Here is a 24689-nt window from a genome sequence, read left to right on the forward strand (position 1 = left end):
AAGGATGGATGGGTAAGGATGGGATGGGTACGGATGGGATGGGTACGGATGGGATGGGTACGGATGGGATGGGTAAGGATGGGGTGGGTGGGTAAGGATGGGATGGGTAAGGATGGGGTGGGTGGGTGGGTAAGGATGGATGGGTAGGATTGGGTACGGATGGGATGGGTAAGGATGGATGGGTAAGGATGGGATGGGATAGATAAGGATGGATGGGATGGGATGGGTAAGAATGGGTAATTATGGGATGGGGAAGGATGGGATGGGTAAGGCTGGATGGATGGATTGGATGGGATGGGATGGGTTGGGTAGGGGTGGGATGGGTAAGAATGGATGGGTAAGGATTGGATGGGTAAGGATGGGTACGGATGGGATGGGTAAGGATGGATGGATGGGATGGGTAAGGATGGGGTGGGATGGGATGGGTAAGGATGGGATGGGTAAGGATTGGATGGGTAATTATGGGATGGGTAATTATGGGATGGGTGAGGATGGGATGGGTATGGATGGGTAAGGATGGCTCCACTAGCATGTCAGCCATTCTACTGGAGCTCTGTTCTACTCTGTTAGATTATGGGCCATATGGCTCCACTATCAATACTGTATGGGCAGAACCTGTAGACTGAATACCGTATGGGCAGAACCTGTAGACTGAATACCGTATGGGCAGAACCTGTAGACTGAATACCGTATGGGCAGAACCTGTAGACAGAATACCGTATGGGCAGAACCTGTAGATAGAATACCGGGCAGAACCTATGGGCAGAACCTGAGACAGAATACCGTATGGGCAGAACCTGTAGGAATTATGGTGTAGTGAATACTGCAGAACCTGTAGGTTAGGGCAGAACCTAGTGATCTGCTATGGGCAGAACCTGTAGGTTAGGTAGTATCTGCTAGGTTAGGTAGTATCTGCTACTCTGCTAGGTTAGGTAGTATCTGCTACTCTGCTAGGTTAGGTAGTATGTGCTACTCTGCTAGGTTAGGTAGTATCTACGTCTCTGCTAGGTTAGGTAGTATCTGCTACTCTGCTAGGTTAGGTAGTATCTGCTAGTTTAGGTAGTATCTGCTACTTTGCTAGGTTAGGTAGTATCTGCTACTCTGCTAGTTTAGGTAGTATCTGCTAGTTTAGGTAGTATCTGCTAGTTTAGGTAGTATCTGCTACTCTGCTAGGTTAGGTAGTATCTGCTACTCTGCTAGGTTAGGTAGTATCTGCTACTCTGCTAGGTTAGGTAGTATCTGCTACTCTGCTAGTTTAGGTAGTATCTGCTAGGTTAGGTAGTATCTGCTACTCTGCTAGGTTAGGTAGTATCTGCTACTCTGCTAGTTTAGGTAGTATCTGCTAGTTTAGGTAGTATCTGCTACTCTGCTAGGTTAGGTAGTATCTGCTACTCTGCTAGGTTAGTTAGTATCTGCTACTCTGCTAGGTTAGGTAGTATCTGCTACTCTGCTAGGTTAGTTAGTGTCTGCTAGGTTAGGTAGTATCTGCTCCTCTGCTAGGTTAGGTAGTATCTGCTACTCTGCTAGGTTAGGTAGTATCTGCTACTCTGCTAGGTTAGGTAGTATCTGCTACCCTGCTAGGTTAGGTAGTATCTGCTACCCTGCTAGGTTAGGTAGTATCTGCTACCCTGCTAGGTTAGGTAGTATCTGCTACCCTGCTAGGTTAGGTAGTATCTGCTACCCTTCTAGGTTAGGTAGTATCTGCTACCCTGCTAGGTTAGGTAGTATCTGCTACCCTGCTAGGGTCTGGTTTGGTGTAGTCAGCTGCAGTGTAGCATAATAGACATGAGTCCTGATGTATTTGGCATAGACTGATGGCTGCATGCATAGTGTAGTGATCCTGTCTAATGAGCCATGTTGCAATTCCCACCGAGTGGGTTAACCCTATTGGGCCAATATCAGCGGCCTGTGTTTCCGGCTCTGGCCCTCTGGACACTAAAATATTCAGCTGGTTTTAGACTTCCTGTAAATTAGTTTTCTCTTGATCTTAGTATCCGACTGTGTTATTCTTAAATGATGCCTCAGACGGTCTTAATGGAACTGGTGTCTCCGATGAGCTTTCATTGATTGGTGAATTGATCGTTGTCAAGCTGCCACCATCATCCTCTAACATCTCTGTTGATGTCGGCGAGACATGAGGTCGGTCTGTCTGTTTACCTTGAAGGCAGTTTAAACCCACACCCCTCTAATCATACATTATAACCTCTGTTATAACTGCTGAACACCTGACCCATTGATTTCTGACTCTAATCAAGGTCTACTGGTTCTAGACTCCATTATAAGTTCTGCTTTGGCACCTGAGCCCAGGTTTGAGTGAGAGGGGACTTGGTTAGCACTTATTTGCCTTAGTTCTGTCTTAAGACTTAAATCACTGTACTTAAAGGCACAGGCGCATCGTGTTATGATGTGAAAACACTATATTCAACAAGAATATGAGTTGTCCCTAAATATTACAGAGTACCTAGTACTATTGTTGTGTTTGGTTATAGGCCTTCTACAGTATGATCGTAATGCAGGCCTTGGCCATGACAATACACTATGGCCTTGGCCATTACAATACACTGTGATCCAGTCTGACTGTTAATGATCTGTTTGGTGTAGTACTGTAGCTGTTGACTTGTCAGAGTGGTGTTGTGTTTGGTGTAGTACTGTAGCTGTTGCCTTGTCAGAGTGGTGTTGTGTTTGGTGTAGTACTGTAGCTGTTGTCTTGTCAGTGTGGTGTTGTGTTTGGTGTAGTACTGTAGCTGTTGCCTTGTCAGAGTGGTGTTGTGTTTGGTGTAGTACTGTAGCTGTTGTCTTGTCAGTGTGGTGTTGTGTTTGGTGTAGTACTGTAGCTGTTGCCTTGTCAGAGTGGTGTTGTGTTTGGTGTAGTACTGGAGCTGTTGCCTTGTCAGAGTGGTGTTGTGTTTGGTGTAGTACTGTAGCTGTTGCCTTGTCAGAGTGGTGTTGTGTTTGGTGTAGTACTGTAGCTGTTGTCTTGTCAGAGTGGTGTTGTGTTTGGTGTAGTACTGTAGCTGTTGCCTTGTCAGAGTGGTGTTGTGTTTGGTGTAGTGCTGTTGTCTTGTGTTTGGTGTAGTACTGTAGCTGTTGTCTTGTCAGAGTGGTGCTGTGTTTGGTGTAGTGCTGTTGTCTTGTCAGAGTTGTGTTGTGTACTACTGTAGCTGTTGTCTTGTCAGAGTTGTTGTACTACTGTAGCTGTTGTCTTGTCAGAGTGGTGTTGTGTTTGGTGTAGTGCTGTTGTCTTGTCAGAGTGGTGTTGTGTTGTGTACTACTGTAGCTGTTGTCTTGTCAGAGACGAGGTTAAATTTATTTCCTCAGTTAGGTGGTTAACCGATAGTTGTACTCCGACGTCCTTGTGTAGGTGGAGGGAGTCTGGAAGGGAATTGAGGAATATGTGGCTTGTCTGAGAATTTATAGCACGGCTTTTGATGATCCTTGGTTGGGGTCTGAGCAGATTATTTGTTGCAAATGTAATAAAATGGTGGTCAATTCGTCCACGATTATGAGGAAAAACATTAAGATCCACAACATCTATTCCACGGGACAAAACTAGATCCAGAGTTTGACTGTGGCAGTGAGTAAGTCTCGACATGTTGGACAAAACCCACTGAGTTGATGATGGCTCCGAAAGCCTTTTGGAGTGGGTCTTTGGACTTTTCCATGTGAATATTAAAGTCACCAAAAGTAGAACATTTTCTGCCCTGACAACAAGGTCCGAAGGGAATTCAGGGAACTCAGTTAGTGACGCTGCATGCGGCCCAGGAGGCCTGTAAACAGGAGCTTTCTGTGTGTCTTTCTGGCTCCTGTCTGTCCTCTCCAGGTCAGACGTGGTTGTGCTGTGTTTCTCCATCGCCAACCCCAACTCTCTGCATCACGTCAAGACCATGTGGCACATGGAGATCAAGCACTTTTGTCCCAGGACGCCTGTCATCCTGGTGGGTTGTCAGCTGGACCTGCGTTACGCTGATCTGGAGGCCGTCAACAGGGCCAGGAGGCCATTAGCCAGGTATAGAATCAGCATCATGTGACTGTCAACAGGGCCAGGAGGCCACTAGCCAGGTATAGAATCAGCATGATGTCACCATGTGACTGTCAACAGGGCCAGGAGGCCACTAGCCAGGTATAGAATCAGCATGATGTCACCATGTGGCCGTCAACAGGGCCAGGAGGCCACTAGCCAGGTATAGAATCAGCATTATGTCACCATGTGGCCGTCAACAGGGCCAGGAGGCCACTAGCCAGGTATAGAATCAGCATGATGTCACCATGTGGCCGTCAACAGGGCCAGGAGGCCACTAGCCAGGTATAGAATCAGCATTATGTCACCATGTGACTGTCAACAGGGCCAGGAGGCCACTAGCCAGGTATAGAATCAGCATTATGTCACCATGTGACTGTCAACAGGGCCAGGAGGCCACTAGCCAGGTATAGAATCAGCATGATGTCACCATGTGGCCGTCAACAGGGCCAGGAGGCCACTAGCCAGGTATAGAATCAGCATCATGTGACTGTCAACAGGGCCAGGAGACCACTAGCCAGGTATAGAATCAGCATGATGTCACCATGTGGCCGTCAACAGGGCCAGGAGGCCACTAGCCAGGTATAGAATCAGCATTATGTCACCATGTGACTGTCAACAGGGCCAGGAGGCCACTAGCCAGGTATAGAATCAGCATTATGTCACCATGTGGCCGTCAACAGGGCCAGGAGGCCACTAGCCAGGTATAGAATCAGCATGATGTGACTGTCAACAGGGCCAGGAGGCCACTAGCCAGGTATAGAATCAGCATTATGTCACCATGTGACCGTCAACAGGGCCAGGAGGCCACTAGCCAGGTATAGAATCAGCATGATGTCACCATGTGGCCGTCAACAGGGCCAGGAGACCACTAGCCAGGTATAGAATCAGCATCACCATGTGACTGTCAACAGGGCCAGGAGGCCACTAGCCAGGTATAGAATCAGCATTATGTCACCATGTGGCCGTCAACAGGGCCAGGAGGCCACTAGCCAGGTATAGAATCAGCATTATGTCACCATGTGGCCGTCAACAGGGCCAGGAGGCCACTAGCCAGGTATAGAATCAGCATTATGTCACCATGTGGCCGTCAACAGGGCCAGGAGACCACTAGCCAGGTATAGAATCAGCATTATGTCACCATGTGACTGTCAACAGGGCCAGGAGGCCACTAGCCAGGTATAGAATCAGCATCATGTGACTGTCAACAGGGCCAGGAGGCCACTAGCCAGGTATAGAATCAGCATTATGTCACCATGTGACTGTCAACAGGGCCAGGAGGCCACTAGCCAGGTATAGAATCAGCATTATGTCACCATGTGGCCGTCAACAGGGCCAGGAGGCCACTAGCCAGGTATAGAATCAGCATCATGTGACTGTCAACAGGGCCAGGAGGCCACTAGCCAGGTATAGAATCAGCATTATGTCACCATGTGACTGTCAACAGGGCCAGGAGACCACTAGCCAGGTATAGAATCAGCATTATGTCACCATGTGACTGTCAACAGGGCCAGGAGGCCACTAGCCAGGTATAGAATCAGCATTATGTCATCATGTGACTGTCAACAGGGCCAGGAGGCCACTAGCCAGGTATAGAATCAGCATTATGTCACCATGTGGCCGTCAACAGGGCCAGGAGGCCACTAGCCAGGTATAGAATCAGCATTATGTCACCATGTGGCCGTCAACAGGGCCAGGAGGCCACTAGCCAGGTATAGAATCAGCATCATGTGACTGTCAACAGGGCCAGGAGGCCACTAGCCAGGTATAGAATCAGCATGATGTCACCATGTGGCTGTCAACAGGGCCAGGAGACCACTAGCCAGGTATAGAATCAGCATTATGTCACCATGTGGCCGTCAACAGGGCCAGGAGGCCACTAGCCAGGTATAGAATCAGCATGATGTCACCATGTGGCTGTCAACAGGGCCAGGAGGCCACTAGCCAGGTATAGAATCAGCATGATGTCACCATGTGACCGTCAACAGGGCCAGGAGGCCACTAGCCAGGTATAGAATCAGCATGATGTCACCATGTGGCCGTCAACAGGGCCAGGAGGCCACTAGCCAGGTATAGAATCAGCATTATGTCACCATGTGGCCGTCAACAGGGCCAGGAGGCCACTAGCCAGGTATAGAATCAGCATGATGTCACCATGTGGCTGTCAACAGGGCCAGGAGGCCACTAGCCAGGTATAGAATCAGCATCATGTCACCATGTGACTGTCAACAGGGCCAGGAGGCCACTAGCCAGGTATAGAATCAGCATTATGTCACCATGTGGCCGTCAACAGGGCCAGGAGGCCACTAGCCAGGTATAGAATCAGCATTATGTCACCATGTGGCCGTCAACAGGGCCAGGAGGCCACTAGCCAGGTATAGAATCAGCATCATGTGACTGTCAACAGGGCCAGGAGGCCACTAGCCAGGTATAGAATCAGCATTATGTCACCATGTGGCCGTCAACAGGGCCAGGAGGCCACTAGCCAGGTATAGAATCAGCATGATGTCACCATGTGGCCGTCAACAGGGCCAGGAGGCCACTAGCCAGGTATAGAATCAGCATCATGTGACTGTCAACAGGGCCAGGAGGCCACTAGCCAGGTATAGAATCAGCATTATGTCACCATGTGACTGTCAACAGGGCCAGGAGGCCACTAGCCAGGTATAGAATCAGCATGATGTCACCATGTGACTGTCAACAGGGCCAGGAGGCCACTAGCCAGGTATAGAATCAGCATTATGTCACCATGTGGCCGTCAACAGGGCCAGGAGACCACTAGCCAGGTATAGAATCAGCATTATGTCATGTGACTGTCAACAGGGCCAGGAGACCACTAGCCAGGTATAGAATCAGCATCATGTGACTGTCAACAGGGCCAGGAGGCCACTAGCCAGGTATAGAATCAGCATGATGTCACCATGTGGCCGTCAACAGGGCCAGGAGACCACTAGCCAGGTATAGAATCAGCATTATGTGACTGTCAACAGGGCCAGGAGACCACTAGCCAGGTATAGAATCAGCATTATGTCACCATGTGACTGTCAACAGGGCCAGGAGGCCACTAGCCAGGTATCGAATCAGCTTTACGTCATCATGTAGCTGGTTTTGATTGACGGAATCTATACATTTTAGTGTTAGTTGAAACTCTGTGCAGTAACTACTGACATTTTATTAAATTAAGCAAACCGGTTTACATACATTTAATAAATAATGACTTTGTATTCTTCCGTATTGAGAATAGCTCTTATTTCCTCCCCACCAGGCCGATAAAGCCCGGAGACATCCTTCCTCCAGAGAGTGGCCGGGAGGTGGCCAAGGAGCTGGGCATCTCCTACTATGAGACCAGTGTGTTCACCAGTTTGGCATCAAGGACATCTTCGACAATGCCATTCGAGCCGCGCTCATCTCCCGTCGACACCTGCAGTTCTGGAAGTCCCACCTCCGGAAGGTCCAGAAGCCCCTCCTCCAGGCGCCCTTCCTGCCTCCCAAAGCACCGCCCCTCATCAAGATTCCAGAGTGTGTCATCAACAACGGGAGGGTCCTGGCCTCCTATTGGACAGTCCTCTTTGTGCTGACGTCATGTTCATCCTCCAGGACCACATCCACATCTTCGCCCACAAGATCTACCTCTCCACCTCCTCCTCCAAGTTTTATGACCTATTCCAGGTAGTGTCTCTTTGCCTGGTTCCTCTCTAGGTCCTTTCTAGGTCCTCTCTAGGTTCCTCTCTTGGTTCCTCTCTAGTTCCTCTCCACCTCCTCCTCCAAGTTTTATGACCTATTCCAGGTAGTGTCTCTTTGCCTGGTTCCTCTCTAGGTTCCTCTCTAGGTTCCTCTCTAGGTTCCTCTCTGGGTTCCTCTCTGGTTTCCTCTCTGGGTTCCTCTCTAGGGTCCTCTCTAGTTCCTCTCTAGTTCCTCTCCACCTCCTCTTCCAAGTTTTATGACCTGTTCCAGGTAGTGTCTCTTTGCCTGTTTCCTCTCTTGTTCCTCTCTAGGTTCCTCTCTAGGTCCTCTCTAGGGTCCTCTCTAGTTCCTCTCTAGGTTCTTCTCTAGTCCTCTCTAGGTGCCTCTCTAGTTCCTCTCTAGTTCCTCTCTAGTTCCTCTCCACCTCCTCCTCCAAGTTTTATGACCTATTCCAGGTAGTGTCTCTTTGCCTGGTTCCTCTCTAGGTTCCTCTCTAGTTCCCTCTCTAGTTCCCCTGTAGTTCCTCTCCACCTCCTCCTCCAAGTTTTATGACCTGTTCCAGGTAGTGTCTCTTTGCCTGGTTCCTCTCTGGTTCCTCTCTGGTTCCTCTCTGGTTCCTCTCTAGGTTCCTCTCTAGGTTCCTCTCTAGGAGACCTCTCCTCCTCCTCCAAGTTTTATGACCTATTCCAGGTCTCTTTGCCTGGTTCCTCTCTAGGTTCCTCTAGTTCCCCTCTCTAGTTCCCCAGGTAGTTCCTCTCCACCTCCTCCTCCAAGTTTTATGACCTGTTCCAGGTAGTGTCTCTTTGCCTGGTTCCTCTCTAGGGCCTCTCTGGGTCCTCTCTAGGGTCCTCTCTAGTTCCTCTCTAGGTTCCTCTCCTCTCCTCCTCCTCCAAGTTTTATGACCTATTCCAGGTAGTGTCTCTTTGCCTGGTTCCTCTCTAGTTCCTCTCTAGGTTCCTCTCTAGTTCCCTCTCTAGTTCCCGTAGTTCCTCTCCACCTCCTCCTCCAAGTTTTATGACCTAGCCAGGTAGTGTCTCTTTGCCTGGTTCCTCTCTGGTTCCTCTCTGGTTCCTCTCTAGGTTCCTCTCTAGGTTCCTCTCTAGTTCCTCTCCACCTCCTCCTCCAAGTTTTATGACCTGTTCCAGGTAGTGTCTCTTTGCCTGGTTCCTCTCTAGTTCCCTCTCTAGGTTCCTCTCTAGGGTCCTCTCTAGGGTCCTCTCTAGGGTCCTCTCTTGGTTTCCTTCCTTCTAGGTTTTTATTCCTAGCCACTGTGCTTCTGCCTCAGTATTGCTTGCTCTCTGTGGTTTCCAGTTGGGTTTCTGTAGAGCACTTTGTGACATAAAATAACCCGTTATAAATGTGATTGTTTCCAGATGGACTTCAGTGACGAGTCCCAGTGCCTGGTGGTGACGGAGCGGCATGCCCGGGACTCTCTCCTCAGGACCCTTAGTCTGGACACAGAGGAGGACGTGGCTGTGCTCCCCAACCTCTCCCCCTGCTCCCTCCGGGCCTCTAAGAGTGACGGCACCCTGAAGATGATGAGCTTCTCTGGTAAGCACCGGCGCACCAAGCTGTCCTTGGCCTCCTGGAGCAAGGCCTTCTACAGCATCCACAAGGAGAGTGTGACCAACCCTGTGACGGGCTCCCCGGCTCACATGACGGTGGTGAAGATGGACTACTCCATCCAGCTGGGTCCGTTCAGTGCCGTGTTGAGGTTCCTCTACACTGGGGAGCTGGATGAAGAGGAGCGGGATCTGATGAAGATCGCCCAGATTGCAGAGGTCCTGGAGGTGTTTGACCTGAGGATGATGGTGGAGAACATCATGAACCATGAGGGCTTCATGAACCAGGAGATCACCAAGGCCTTCCACGTCAGGAAATCCAACCGCATCAAGGAGTGTCTCAACAAGAACACCTTCACAGGTAAACCATGCTGCAGATCAAAGTGTTTTCTGTTGCTTTTGACTAGGAAGTTATCATGTGTTTGGAACTTTGGATGGGGGTGATGTGTTTCTCTGGGGCACACATCACCTTCAGGTTGTTGTTATAATGTCTCTGTGTCTCAGACGTCACCTTCAGGTTGTTGTTATAATGTCTCAGACGTCCCCTTCAGGTTGTTGTTATAATGTCTCTGTCTCTCAGACGTCACCTTCAGGTTGTTGTTATAATGTCTCTGTCTCTCAGACGTCCCCTTCAGGTTGTTGTTATAATGTCTCTGTCTCAGACGTCCCTTCAGGTTGTTGTTATAATGTCTCTGTCTCAGGTTGTTGTTATAATGTCGTCCCCTTCAGGTTGTTGTTATAATGTCTCTGTCTCAGACGTCCCCTTCAGGTTGTTGTTATAATGTCTCTGTCTCTCAGACGCCCCCTTCAGGTTGTTGTTATAATGTCTCTGTCTCTCAGACGTCCCCTTCAGGTTGTTGTTATAATGTCTCTGTCTCTCAGGTTGTTGTTATAATGTCTCTGTCCTTTCAGGTTGTTGTTATAATGTCTCTGTCTCTCAGACGTCCCCTTCAGGTTGTTGTTATAATGTCTCTGTCCCTAGGTTGTTGTTATGTCTTCAGGTTGTTGTTATAATGTCTCTGTCTCAGACGTCCCCTTCAGGTTGTTGTTATAATGTCGACGTCCCCTTCAGGTTGTTGTTATAATGTCTCTGTCTCTCAGACGTCCCCTTCAGGTTGTTGTTATAATGTCTCTGTCTCTCAGACGTCCCCTTCAGGTTGTTGTTATAATGTCTCTGTCTCTCAGACGTCAGGTTGTTGTTATAATGTCCCTTCAGGTTGTTGTTATAATGTCTCTGTCTCAGATAATGTCTCGTCCCCTTCAGGTTGTTGTTATAATGTCTCTGTCTCTTCAGGTTGTTGTTATAATGTCTCTGTCCAGACGCCTTCAGGTTGTTGTTATAATGTCTCTGTCTCTTCAGGTTGTTGTTATAATGTCTCTGTCAGACGCCTTCAGGTTGTTGTTATAATGTCTCTGTCTCTCAGACGCCCCTTCAGGTTGTTGTTATAATGTCTCCGTCACAGGTTGTTGTTATAATGTCTCTGTCTCTCAGACGTCCCCTTCAGGTTGTTGTTATAATGTCTCTGTCTCAGACGTAATCAGGTTGTTGTTATAATGTCTCTGTCTCTCAGACGTCCCCTTCAGGTTGTTGTTATAATGTCTCTGTCTCTCAGACGTCCCCTTCAGGTTGTTGTTATAATGTCTCTGTCTCAGACGTCCCAGGTTGTTGTTATAATGTCTCTGTCTCTCAGACGTCCCTTCAGGTTGTTGTTATAATGTCTCTGTCTCTCAGACGTCAGGTTGTTGTTATAATGTCTTCAGGTTGTTGTTATAATGTCTCTGTCTCTCAGACGTCCCCTTCAGGTTGTTGTTATAATGTCTCTGTCTCTCAGACGCCCCTTCAGGTTGTTGTTATAATGTCTCTGTCTCTCAGGTTGTTGTTATAATGTCGTCCCCCCCCTCAGGTTGTTGTTATAATGTCTCTGTCTCTCAGACGTCCCCTTCAGGTTGTTGTTATAATGTCTCTGTCTCTCAGACGTCCCCTTCAGGTTGTTGTTATAATGTCTCTGTCTCAGGTTGTTGTTATAATGTTATAATGTCTCTGTCTCAGACGTCAGTTGTTGTTATAATGTCTCTGTCTCCCTTCAGGTTGTTGTTATAATGTCTCTGTCTCTCAGACGTCCCCTTCAGGTTGTTGTTATAATGTCTCTGTCTCAGACGTCCCCTTCAGGTTGTTGTTATAATGTCTCTGTCTCAGACGTCCCCTTCAGGTTGTTGTTATAATGTCTCTGTCTCTCAGACGTCCCGTCCTTCAGGTTGTTGTTATAATGTCTCTGTCTCAGACGTCCCCTTCAGGTTGTTGTTATAATGTCTCTGGTTGTTGTTATAATGTCTCTGTGTCTCAGACGTCCCTTCAGGTTGTTGTTATAATGTCTCTGTCTCTCAGACGTCCCCTTCAGGTTGTTGTTATAATGTCTCTGTCTCAGACGTCCCCTTCAGGTTGTTGTTATAATGTCTCTGTCTCTGTCTCAGACGTCCCCTTCAGGTTGTTGTTATAATGTCTCTGTCTCTCAGACGTCCCTTCAGGTTGTTGTTATAATGTCTCTGTCTCAGACGTCCCCTTCAGGTTGTTGTTATAATGTCTCTGTCTCTCAGACGTCCCCTTCAGGTTGTTGTTATAATGTCTCTGTCTCTCAGACGTCCCCTTCAGGTTGTTGTTATAATGTCTCTGTCAGACGCCCCCTTCAGGTTGTTGTTATAATGTCTCTGTCTCTCAGACGTCCCCTTCAGGTTGTTGTTATAATGTCTCTGTCTCAGACGTCCTTCCTTCAGGTTGTTGTTATAATGTCTCTGACTCCCCTTCAGGTTGTGTTATAATGTCTCTGTCTCAGACCTTCAGGTTGTTGTTATAATGTCTCTGTCTCTCAGACGTTATTGTTGTTATAATGTCTCTGTCTCTCAGACGTCCCCTTCAGGTTGTTGTTATAATGTCTCTGTCTCTCAGACGTCCCCTTCAGGTTGTTGTTATAATGTCTCTGTCTCAGACGTCAGGTTGTTGTTATAATGTCTCTGTCTCAGACGTCCCCTTCAGGTTGTTGTTATAATGTCTCTGTCTCTCAGGTTGTTGTTATAGTCTCTCTCTCAGACGTCCCCTTCAGGTTGTTGTTATAATGTCTCTGTCTCAGACGTCCCCTTCAGGTTGTTGTTATAATGTCTCTGTCTCTCAGACGTCCCCTTCAGGTTGTTGTTATAATGTCTCTGTCTCTCAGACGTCCCCTTCAGGTTGTTGTTATAATGTCTCTGTCTCTCAGACGTCACCTTCAGGTTGTTGTTATAATGTCTCTGTCTCTCAGACGCCCCTTCAGGTTGTTGTTATAATGTCTCTGTCTCAGACGCCCCTTCAGGTTGTTGTTATAATGTCTCTGTCTCAGACGTCCCCTTCAGGTTGTTGTTATAATGTCTCTGTCTCAGACGTCCCCTTCAGGTTGTTGTTATAATGTCTCTGTCTCTCAGACGTCCCCTTCAGGTTGTTGTTATAATGTCTCTGTCTCTCAGACGTCCCCTTCAGGTTGTTGTTATAATGTCTCTGTCTCAGACGCCCCCTTCAGGTTGTTGTTATAATGTCTCTGTCTCTCAGACGTCCCCTTCAGGTTGTTGTTATAATGTCTCTGTCTCAGTCCTCTCAGACGTTCCTGTCTCTCAGGCGTCCCCTTCAGGTTGTTGTTATAATGTCTCTGTCTCTCAGACGTCCCCTTCAGGTTGTTGTTATAATGTCTCTGTCTCTCAGACGTCCCCTTCAGGTTGTTGTTATAATGTCTCTGTCTCAGACGTCCCCTTCAGGTTGTTGTTATAATGTCTCTGTCTCTCAGACGTCCCCCTTCAGGTTGTTGTTATAATGTCTCTGTCTCTCAGACGTCCCCTTCAGGTTGTTGTTATAATGTCTCTGTCTCTCAGACGTCCCCTTCAGGTTGTTGTTATAATGTCTCTGTCTCAGACGTCCCCTTCAGGTTGTTGTTATAATGTCTCTGTCTCAGGTTGTTGTTATAATGTCTCTGTCTCTCAGACCTTCAGGTTGTTGTTATAATGTCTCTGTCTCTCAGGTTGTTGTTACGTCCCGTCTTCAGGTTGTTGTTATAATGTCTCTGTCTCTCAGACGCCCCTTCAGGTTGTTGTTATAATGTCTCTGTCTCAGACGCTTGTTGTTATAATGTCTCTGTCTCAGACGTCCCCTTCAGGTTGTTGTTATAATGTCTCTCAGACGTCCCTTCAGGTTGTTGTTATAATGTCTCCCCTGTAGGTTGTTGTTATAATGTCTCTGTCTCTCAGACGTCCCCTTCAGGTTGTTGTTATAATGTCTCTGTCTCAGACGTCCCCTTCAGGTTGTTGTTATAATGTCTCTGTCTCTCAGACGTCCCTTCAGGTTGTTGTTATAATGTCTCTGTCTCAGACGTCCCCTTCAGGTTGTTGTTATAATGTCTCTGTCTCTCAGACGTCCCCTTCAGGTTGTTGTTATAATGTCTCTGTCTCAGACGTCCCCTTCAGGTTGTTGTTATAATGTCTCTGTCTCTCAGACGTCCCCTTCAGGTTGTTGTTATAATGTCTCTGTCTCTCAGGTTGTTGTTATAATGTCGTCCCCTTCAGGTTGTTGTTATAATGTCTCTGTCTCAGACGTCCCCTTCAGGTTGTTGTTATAATGTCTCTGTCTCAGACGTCCCCTTCAGGTTGTTGTTATAATGTCTCTGTCTCTCTTCAGACGCCAGACCCTTCAGGTTGTTGTTATAATGTCTCTGTCTCAGACGTCCCCTTCAGGTTGTTGTTATAATGTCTCTGTCTCTCAGACGTCCCCTTCAGGTTGTTGTTATAATGTCTCTCTTCAGGTCTCTGTCTCAGACGCCCCCTTCAGGTTGTTGTTATAATGTCTCTGTCTCTGTCCCCTTCAGGTTGTTGTTATAATGTCTCTGTCTCTCAGACGTCCCCTTCAGGTTGTTGTTATAATGTCTCTGTCTCTCAGACGTCCCTTCAGGTTGTTGTTATAATGTCTCTGTCTCAGACGCCCCCTTCAGGTTGTTGTTACGTCCCCTTCAGGTTGTTGTTATAATGTCTCTGTCTCTCAGACGTCCCCTTCAGGTTGTTGTTATAATGTCTCTGTCTCAGACGCCCCCTTCAGGTTGTTGTTATAATGTCTCTGTCTCTCAGACGCAGGTTGTTGTTATAATGTCTCTTCAGGTTGTTGTTATAATGTCTCTGTCTCTCAGACGCCCCCTTCAGGTTGTTGTTATAATGTCTCTGTCTCAGTCTCTGTCTCAGACGTCCCCTTCAGGTTGTTGTTATAATGTCTCTGTCTCAGACGCCCCTTCAGGTTGTTGTTATAATGTCTCTGTCTCAGACGTCCCCTTCAGGTTGTTGTTATAATGTCTCTGTGTCTCAGACGTCCTTTCAGGTTGTTGTTATAATGTCTCTGTCTCTCAGACGCCCCTTCAGGTTGTTGTTATAATGTCTCTGTTGTCTGACGTCCCCTTCAGGTTGTTGTTATAATGTCTCTGTCTCAGACGTCCCCTTCAGGTTGTTGTTATAATGTCTCCTTCAGGTTGTTGTTATAATGTCGTCCCCTTCAGGTTGTTGTTATAATGTCTCTGTCTCTCAGACGCCCCTTCAGGTTGTTGTTATAATGTCTCTGTGTCTCAGACGTTGTTGTTATAATGTCTCTGTCTCAGACGTCCCCTTCAGGTTGTTGTTATAATGTCTCTCTCAGACGCCCCCTTCAGGTTGTTGTTATAATGTCTCTGTCTCTCAGACGTCCCTTCAGGTTGTTGTTATAATGTCTCTGTCTCTCAGACGTCTTCAGGTTGTTGTTATAATGTCGTCTCCGTCCCTTCAGGTTGTTGTTATAATGTCTCTGTCTCTCAGACGTCCCCTTCAGGTTGTTGTTATAATGTCTCTGTCTCTCAGACGTCCCCTTCAGGTTGTTGTTATAATGTCTCTGTTTCAGGTTGTTGTTATAATGTCTCTGTCTCTCAGACGTCCCCTTCAGGTTGTTGTTATAATGTCTCTGTCTCTCAGACGTCCCCTTCAGGTTGTTGTTATAATGTCTCTGTCTCAGACGTCCCCTTCAGGTTGTTGTTATAATGTCTCTGTCTCTCAGACGTCCCCTTCAGGTTGTTGTTATAATGTCTCTGTCTCAGACGTCCCCTTCAGGTTGTTGTTATAATGTCTCTGTCTCAGACGTCCCCTTCAGGTTGTTGTTATAATGTCTCTGTCTCTCAGACGTCCCCTTCAGGTTGTTGTTATAATGTCTCTGTCTCTCAGACGTCCCCTTCAGGTTGTTGTTATAATGTCAGGTTGTTGTTATAATGTCTCTGTCTCTCAGACGTCCCCTTCAGGTTGTTGTTATAATGTCTCTGTCTCTCAGACGTCCCCTTCAGGTTGTTGTTATAATGTCTCTGTCTCCGTCCCCTTCAGGTTGTTGTTATAATGTCTCTGTCTCTCAGACGTCCCCTTCAGGTTGGTTGTTGTTATAATGTCTCTGTCTCAGACGTCCCCTTCAGGTTGTTGTTATAATGTCTCTGTCTCTCAGACGTCCCCTTCAGGTTGTTGTTATAATAATGTCTCTGTCTCTCAGACGTCCCCTTCAGGTTGTTGTTATAATGTCAGGTTGTTGTTATAATGTCTCTGTTTCAGGTTGTTGTTATAATGTCTCTGTGTCTCAGACGTCCCCTTCAGGTTGTTGTTATAATGTCTCTGTCTCTCAGACGTCCCCTTCAGGTTGTTGTTATAATGTCTCTGTGTCTCAGACGTCCCGGTTGTTGTTATAATGTCCCCTTCAGGTTGTTGTTATAATGTCTCTGTCTCTCAGACGTCCCCTTCAGGTTGTTGTTATAATGTCTCTGTCTCTCAGACGTCCCCTTCAGGTTGTTGTTATAATGTCTCTGTCTCAGACGTCCCCTTCAGGTTGTTGTTATAATGTCTCTGTCTCAGACGTCAATGTCTCTGTCTCAGACGTCCCCTTCAGGTTGTCTCTGTCTCTCAGACGTCTTCAGGTTGTTGTTATAATGTCTCTGTCTCTCAGACGTCCCCTTCAGGTTGTTGTTATAATGTCTCTGTTATAATGTCTCTCAGACGTCCCTTCAGGTTGTTGTTATAATGTCTCTGTCTCTCAGACGTCCCCTTCAGGTTGTTGTTATAATGTCTCTGTCTCTCAGACGTCCCCTTCAGGTTGTTGTTATAATGTCTCTGTCTCTCAGACGTCCCCTTCAGGTTGTTGTTATAATGTCTCTGTCTCAGACGTCCCCTTCAGGTTGTTGTTATAATGTCTCTGTCTCTCAGACGCGTCCCCTTCAGGTTGTTGTTATAATGTCTCTGTCTCTCAGACGTCCCCTTCAGGTTGTTGTTATAATGTCGTCCCCTTCAGGTTGTTGTTATAATGTCTCTGTCTCTCAGACGCCCCTTCAGGTTGTTGTTATAATGTCTCTGTCTCTCAGTTCAGGTTGTTGTTATAATGTCTCAGACGTCCCCTTCAGGTTGTTGTTATAATGTCTCTGTCTCTCAGACGTCCCCTTCAGGTTGTTGTTATAATGTCTCTGTCTCTCAGACGTCCCCTTCAGGTTGTTGTTATAATGTCTCTGTCTCAGACGTCCCCTTCAGGTTGTTGTTATAATGTCTCTCTGTGTCAGACGTCCCCTTCAGGTTGTTGTTATAATGTCTCTGTCTCAGACGTCCCCTTCAGGTTGTTGTTATAATGTCTCTGTCTCTCAGACGTCCCCTTCAGGTTGTTGTTATAATGTCTCTGTCTCAGACGTCCCCTTCAGGTTGTTGTTATAATGTCTCTGTCTCTCAGACGTCCCCTTCAGGTTGTTGTTATAATGTCTCTGTCTCTCAGACGTCCCCTTCAGGTTGTTGTTATAATGTCTCTGTCTCTCAGACGTCCCTTCAGGTTGTTGTTATAATGTCCTGTCTCTCAGACGTCCCCTTCAGGTTGTTGTTATAATGTCTCTGTCTCAGTCTTCAGGTTGTTGTTATAATGTCTCTGTCCCGTCCCCTTCAGGTTGTTGTTATAATGTCTCTGTCTCTCAGACGTCCCCTTCAGGTTGTTGTTATAATGTCTCTGTCTCTCAGACGTCCCCAGGTTGTTGTTATAATGTCTCTGTCTCAGGTTGTTGTTATAATGTCTCTGTCTCTCAGACGTCACCTTCAGGTTGTTGTTATAATGTCTCTGTCTCTCAGACGTCCCCTTCAGGTTGTTGTTATAATGTCTCTGTCTCTCAGACGTCCCCTTCAGGTTGTTGTTATAATGTCTCTGTCTCTCAGACGTCCCCTTCAGGTTGTTGTTATAATGTCTCTGTCTCAGACGTCCCCTTCAGGTTGTTGTTATAATGTAATGTCTCTGTCTCTCAGACGTCCCCTTCAGGTTGTTGTTATAATGTCTCTGTCTCTCAGACGTCCCCTTCAGGTTGTTGTTATAATGTCTCTGTCTCTCAGACGTCCCCTTCAGGTTGTTGTTATAATGTCTCTGTCTCAGACGTCCCCTTCAGGTTGTTGTTATAATGTCTCTGTCTCAGACGTCCCCTTCAGGTTGTTGTTATAATGTCTCTGTCTCAGACGTCCCCTTCAGGTTGTTGTTATAATGTCTCTGTCTCTCAGACGTCCCCGTCAGGTTGTTGTTATAATGTCTCTGTCTCTCAGACGTCCCCTTCAGGTTGTTGTTATAATGTCTCTGTCTCTCAGATGTCCCCTTCAGGTTGTTGTTATAATGTCTCTGTCTCTCACACGTCACCTTCAGGTTGTTGTTATGTCTCTGTCTCAGACGTCACCTTCAGGTTGTTGTTATAATGTCTCTGTCTCTCAGACGTCCCCTTCAGGTTGTTGTTATAATGTCTCTGTCTCTCAGACGTCCCCTTCAGGTTGTTGTTATAATGTCTCTGTCTTCAGGTTGTTGTTATAATGTCTCGTCCCCTTCAGGTTGTTGTTATAATGTCTCTGTCTCTCAGACGTCCCCTTCAGGTTGTTGTTATAATGTCTCTGTCTCTCAGACGTCCCCTTCAGGTTGTTGTTATAATGTCTCTGTCTCAGACGTAATTCAGGTTGTTGTTATAATGTCTCTGTCTCAGACGTCCCCTTCAGGTTGTTGTTATAATGTCTCTGTCTCTCAGACGTCCCCTTCAGGTTGTTGTTATAATGTCTCTGTCTCAGACGTTCAGGTTGTTGTTATAATGTCTCTCAGACGTCCTTCAGGTTGTTGTTATAATGTCTCTGTGTCTCAGACGTCCCCTTCAGGTTGTTGTTATAATGTCTCTGTCTCAGACGTCCCCTTCAGGTTGTTGTTATAATGTCTCTGTCTCTCAGGTTGTTGTTACGTCTCTGTCTCACCTTCAGGTTGTTGTTATAATGTCTCTGTGTCTCAGACGTCCCCTTCAGGTTGTTGTTATAATGTCTCTGTCTCAGACGTCCCCTTCAGGTTGTTGTTATAATGTCTCTGTCTCTCAGACGTCCCCTTCAGGTTGTTGTTATAATGTCTCTGTCTCTCAGACGTCCCCTTCAGGTTGTTGTTATAATGTCTCTGTCTCTCAGACGTCCCCTTCAGGTTGTTGTTATAATGTCTCTGTCTCTTCAGACGTCCCCTTCAGGTTGTTGTTATAATGTCTCTGTCTCTCAGATAATGTCGTCCCCTTCAGGTTGTTGTTATAATGTCTCTGTCTCAGACGTCCCTTCAGGTTGTTGTTATAATGTCTCTGTCTCAGACGTCCCCTTCAGGTTGTTGTTATAATGTCTCTGTCTCAGACGTCCCAGGTTGTTGTTATAATGTCTTCAGGTTGTTGTTATAATGTCTCTGTCTCTCAGACGTCCCCTTCAGGTTGTTGTTATAATGTCTCTGTCTCTCAGACGTCCCCTTCAGGTTGTTGTTATAATGTCGTCCGTCCCTTCAGGTTGTTGTTATAATGTCTCTGTCTCTCAGACGTCCCCTTCAGGTTGTTGTTATAATGTCTCTGTGTCTCAGACGTCCCCTTCAGGTTGTTGTTATAATGTCTCTGTCTCTCAGACGTCCCCTTCAGGTTGTTGTTATAATGTCTCTGTCTCTCAGACGTCCCCTTCAGGTTGTTGTTATAATGTCTCTGTCTCAGACGTCCCCTTCAGGTTGTTGTTATAATGTCTCTGTCTCTCAGATAATGTCGTCCCCTTCAGGTTGTTGTTATAATGTCTCTGTCTCTCAGGTTGTTGTTATAATGTCGTCCCCTTCAGGTTGTTGTTATAATGTCTCTGTCTCTCAGACGTCCCCTTCAGGTTGTTGTTATAATGTCTCTGTCTCTCAGACGTCCCCTTCAGGTTGTTGTTATAATGTCTCTGTCTCTCAGACGTCCCCTTCAGGTTGTTGTTATAATGTCTCTCTCTCAGACGTCCCCTTCAGGTTGTTGTTATAATGTCTCTGTGTCTCAGACGTCCCCTTCAGGTTGTTGTTATAATGTCTCTGTCTCAGACGTCCCCTTCAGGTTGTTGTTATAATGTCTCTGTCTCTCAGACGTCCCCTTCAGGTTGTTGTTATAATGTCTCTGTCTCAGACGTCCCCTTCAGGTTGTTGTTATAATGTCTCTGTCTCTCAGACGTCCCCTTCAGGTTGTTGTTATAATGTCTCTGTCTCAGACGTCCCCTTCAGGTTGTTGTTATAATGTCTCTGTCTCTCAGACGTCCCCTTCAGGTTGTTGTTATAATGTCTCTGTCTCTCAGACGTCCCCTTCAGGTTGTTGTTATAATGTCTCTGTCTCAGACGTCCCCTTCAGGTTGTTGTTATAATGTCTCTGTCTCAGACGTCCCCTTCAGGTTGTTGTTATAATGTCTCTGTCTCTCAGACGTCCCCTTCAGGTTGTTGTTATAATGTCTCTGTCTCTCAGACGTCCCCTTCAGGTTGTTGTTATAATGTCTCTGTCTCTCAGACGTCCCCTTCAGGTTGTTGTTATAATGTCTCTGTCTCAGATAATGTCCCCCCCCTTCAGGTTGTTGTTATAATGTCTCTGTCTCTCAGACGTCCCCTTCAGGTTGTTGTTATAATGTCTCTGTCTCTCAGGTTGTTGTTATAATGTCTCTGTCCCCTTCAGGTTGTTGTTATAATGTCTCTGTCTCTCAGACGTCCCTTCAGGTTGTTGTTATAATGTCTCTGTGTCTCAGTCTCTGTCTCAGACGTCACCTTCAGGTTGTTGTTATAATGTCTCTGTCTCTCAGACGTCCCCTTCAGGTTGTTGTTATAATGTCTCTGTCTCCCCTTCAGGTTGTTGTTATAATGTCTCTGTCTCTCAGACGTCCCCTTCAGGTTGTTGTTATAATGTCTCTGTCTCAGACGTCCCCTTCAGGTTGTTGTTATAATGTCTCTGTGTCTCAGACGTCCCCTTCAGGTTGTTGTTATAATGTCTCTGTCTCTGTCAGACGTCCCCTTCAGGTTGTTGTTATAATGTCTCTGTCTCAGACGTCCCCTTCAGGTTGTTGTTATAATGTCTCTGTGTCTCAGACGTCCCCTTCAGGTTGTTGTTATAATGTCTCTGTGTCAGACGTCTCCTTCAGGTTGTTGTTATAATGTCTCTGTCTCAGACGTCCCCTTCAGGTTGTTGTTATAATGTCTCTGTCTCAGACGTCACCTTCAGGTTGTTGTTATAATGTCTCTCAGACGTCCCCTTCAGGTTGTTGTTATAATGTCTCTGTCTCAGACGTCCCCTTCAGGTTGTTGTTATAATGTCTCTGTCTCTCAGACGTCCCCTTCAGGTTGTTGTTATAATGTCTCTGTCTCAGACGTCACCTTCAGGTTGTTGTTATAATGTCTCTGTGTCAGACGTCACCTTCAGGTTGGAGGATGGAACCATCAATGCTCACAGACCTCTGCTCATCTCCTCCTGTGATTGGATGGCTGCTGTGTTCGGAGGATCCTTCATGGAGAGTGCTAACAACGAGGTGAGTCGACAACACAGAGTAATATCTAGTGTTGGGGTTAGGGTGCTTTGTTCGGAGGATCCTTCATGGAGAGTGCTAACAACGAGGTGAGTCGACAACACAGAGTAATATCTAGTGTTGGGGTTAGGGTGCTTTGTTCGGAGGATCCTTCATGGAGAGTTAACTTGTCTACAGCACAGTCTGGGTTAGGGTTATCTTCGTCCCAAATGGCACCCTATTCCCTATGTAGTAAACTACTTTTGAGCAGGGTATTTTAAGCAAACACTAAAACAGGAAGTACCAGTGAGGAGTTTAACACATCAGCCACTGGCTTCATTAATAAGTACATTGACAAAGTCATCACTCCACATACAATACCCTATAATGACAAAGAAAATACATATTTTATTGCACTTTTATACAAAATTAAATATAGAAATACCTTATTTACATAAGTATTCAGACCCTTTGCTATGAAACTTCGAAATTGAGCTCAGGTGCATCCTGTTTCCATTGATCATCCTTGATGTTTCTTCAACTTGATTGGAGTCCACCTGTGGTGAATTCAATTGATTGGATATGATTTGGAAAGGCACACACCTGACCAGGATCCATAGGGAATATGGGATGTTGACCAGGATCCATAGGGAATATGGGATGTTGTCTCCAGTTGACCAGGATCCATAGGGAATATGGGATGTTGACCAGGATCCATAGGGAATATGGGATGTTGTCTCCAGTTCATTGATTAAACCCCAGGTAGCAGTAGGAACAGTGACATGACAGGCTCATCAGAGTAACGAGTAAAAATAGACGTCATTCAGAGGTCTTTAAATAGCCATTAGAACAGGACTCTGTGTTCAGACAGTGTCCTTGTCCTGTTTCACTGCTCTCAGGCAGGCAGACCAGCAGGGTAACAGTCTAACACTACCTCTCTCTGAACAGAGTCCTGTCCTGTTTCACTGCTCTCAGGCAGACAGACAGACCAGCAGGGTAACAGTCTAACACTACCTCTCTCTGAACAGAGTCCTGTCCTGTTTCACTGCTCTCAGGCAGGCAGACCAGCAGGGTAACAGTCTAACACTACCTCTCTCTGAACAGAGTCCTGTCCTGTTTCACTGCTCTTAGGCAGGCAGACCAGCAGGGTAACAGTCTAACACTACCTCTCTCTGAACAGAGTCCTGTCCTGTTTCACTGCTCTCAGGCAGACAGACAGACCAGCAGGCTAACAGTCTAACACTACCTCTCTCTGAACAGAGTCCTGTCCTGTTTCACTGCTCTCAGGCAGACAGACCAGCAGGGTAACAGTCTAACACTACCTCTCTCTGAACAGAGTCCTGTCCTGTTTCACTGCTCTCAGGCAGACAGACAGACCAGCAGGGTAACAGTCTAACACTACCTCTCTCTGAACAGAGTCCTGTCCTGTTTCACTGCTCTCAGGCAGGCAGACAGACCAGCAGGGTAACAGTCTAACACTACCTCTCTCTGAACAGAGTCCTGTCCTGTTTCACTGCTCTCAGGCAGACAGACCAGCAGGGTAACAGTCTAACACTACCTCTCTCTGAACAGAGTCCTGTCCTGTTTCACTGCTCTCAGGCAGACAGACCAGCAGGGTAACAGTCTAACACTACCTCTCTCTGAACAGAGTCCTGTCCTGTTTCACTGCTCTCAGGCAGACAGACCAGCAGGGTAACAGTCTAACACTACCTCTCTCTGAACAGAGTCCTGTCCTGTTTCACTGCTCTCAGGCAGACAGACCAGCAGGGTAACAGTCTAACACTACTCTCTCTGAACAGAGTCCTGTCCTGTTTCACTGCTCTCAGGCAGAGACAGACCAGCAGGGTAACAGTCTAACACTACCTCTCTCTGAACAGAGTCCTGTCCTGTTTCACTGCTCTCAGGCAGGCAGACAGACCAGCAGGGTAACAGTCTAACACTACCTCTCTCTGAACAGAGTCCTGTCCTGTTTCACTGCTCTCAGGCAGACAGACCAGCAGGGTAACAGTCTAACACTACCTCTCTCTGAACAGAGTCCTGTCCTGTTTCACTGCTCTCAGGCAGACAGACCAGCAGGGTAACAGTCTAACACTACCTCTCTCTGAACAGAGTGCTGTCCTGTTTCACTGCTCTCAGGCAGGCAGACCAGCAGGGTAACAGTCTAACACTACCTCTCTCTGAACAGAGTCCTGTCCTGTTTCCCTGCTCTCAGGCAGACAGACAGACCAGCAGGGTAACAGTCTAACACTACCTCTCTCTGAACAGAGTCCTGTCCTGTTTCACTGCTCTCAGGCAGACAGACCAGCAGGGTAACAGTCTAACACTACCTCTCTCTGAACAGAGTCCTGTCCTGTTTCACTGCTCTCAGGCAGGCAGACCAGCAGGGTAACAGTCTAACACTACCTCTCTCTGAACAGAGTCCTGTCCTGTTTCCCTGCTCTCAGGCAGACAGACAGACCAGCAGGGTAACAGTCTAACACTACCTCTCTCTGAACAGAGTCCTGTCCTGTTTCACTGCTCTCAGGCAGACAGACCAGCAGGGTAACAGTCTAACACTACCTCTCTCTGAACAGAGTCCTGTCCTGTTTCACTGCTCTCAGGCAGACAGACCAGCAGGGTAACAGTCTAACACTACCTCTCTCTGAACAGAGTCCTGTCCTGTTTCACTGCTCTCAGGCAGACAGACCAGCAGGGTAACAGTCTAACACTACCTCTCTCTGAACAGAGTCCTGTCCTGTTTCACTGCTCTCAGGCAGACAGACCAGCAGGGTAACAGTCTAACACTACCTCTCTCTGAACAGAGTCCTGTCCTGTTTCACTGCTCTCAGGCAGGCAGACCAGCAGGGTAACAGTCTAACACTACCTCTCTCTGAACAGAGTCCTGTCCTGTTTCACTGCTCTCAGGCAGACAGACCAGCAGGGTAACAGTCTAACACTACCTCTCTCTGAACAGAGTCCTGTCCTGTTTCACTGCTCTCAGGCAGACAGACAGACCAGCAGGGTAACAGTCTAACACTACCTCTCTCTGAACAGAGTCCTGTCCTGTTTCACTGCTCTCAGGCAGACAGACCAGCAGGGTAACAGTCTAACACTACCTCTCTCTGAACAGAGTCCTGTCCTGTTTCACTGCTCTCAGGCAGACAGACAGACCAGCAGGGTAACAGTCTAACACTACCTCTCTCTGAACAGAGTCCTGTCCTGTTTCACTGCTCTCAGGCAGACAGACCAGCAGGGTAACAGTCTAACACTACCTCTCTCTGAACAGAGTCCTGTCCTGTTTCACTGCTCTCAGGCAGACAGACCAGCAGGGTAACAGTCTAACGCTACCTCTCTCTGAACAGAGTCCTGTCCTGTTTCACTGCTCTCAGACAGACAGACCAGCAGGGTAACAGTCTAACACTACCTCTCTCTGAACAGAGTCCTGTCCTGTTTCACTGCTCTCAGGCAGACAGACCAGCAGGGTAACAGTCTAACACTACCTCTCTCTGAACAGAGTCCTGTCCTGTTTCACTGCTCTCAGGCAGACAGACAGACCAGCAGGGTAACAGTCTAACACTACCTCTCTCTGAACAGAGTCCTGT

The 24689-nt window shown here is 47.1% G+C and overlaps 1 protein-coding gene across 1 annotated transcript in view; it reads left to right on the forward strand.

Annotated features, from left to right (window-relative positions):
• LOC135511556 (rho-related BTB domain-containing protein 1-like) overlaps nucleotides 1-24689 on the forward strand; it is a 53281-nt gene that overhangs the window by 11183 nt on the left and 17409 nt on the right. The window contains 6 exon segments of the mRNA XM_064933040.1: nucleotides 3821-4006; nucleotides 7284-7372; nucleotides 7375-7566; nucleotides 7569-7687; nucleotides 9076-9625; nucleotides 21014-21132. Of these exon segments, the coding sequence (XP_064789112.1) occupies nucleotides 3821-4006; nucleotides 7284-7372; nucleotides 7375-7566; nucleotides 7569-7687; nucleotides 9076-9625; nucleotides 21014-21132 (1255 nt within the window).

The sequence above is a fragment of the Oncorhynchus masou genome, chromosome 24, assembly GCF_036934945.1.
Source record: "Oncorhynchus masou masou isolate Uvic2021 chromosome 24, UVic_Omas_1.1, whole genome shotgun sequence".
Classification (NCBI taxonomy): domain Eukaryota; kingdom Metazoa; phylum Chordata; class Actinopteri; order Salmoniformes; family Salmonidae; genus Oncorhynchus; species Oncorhynchus masou.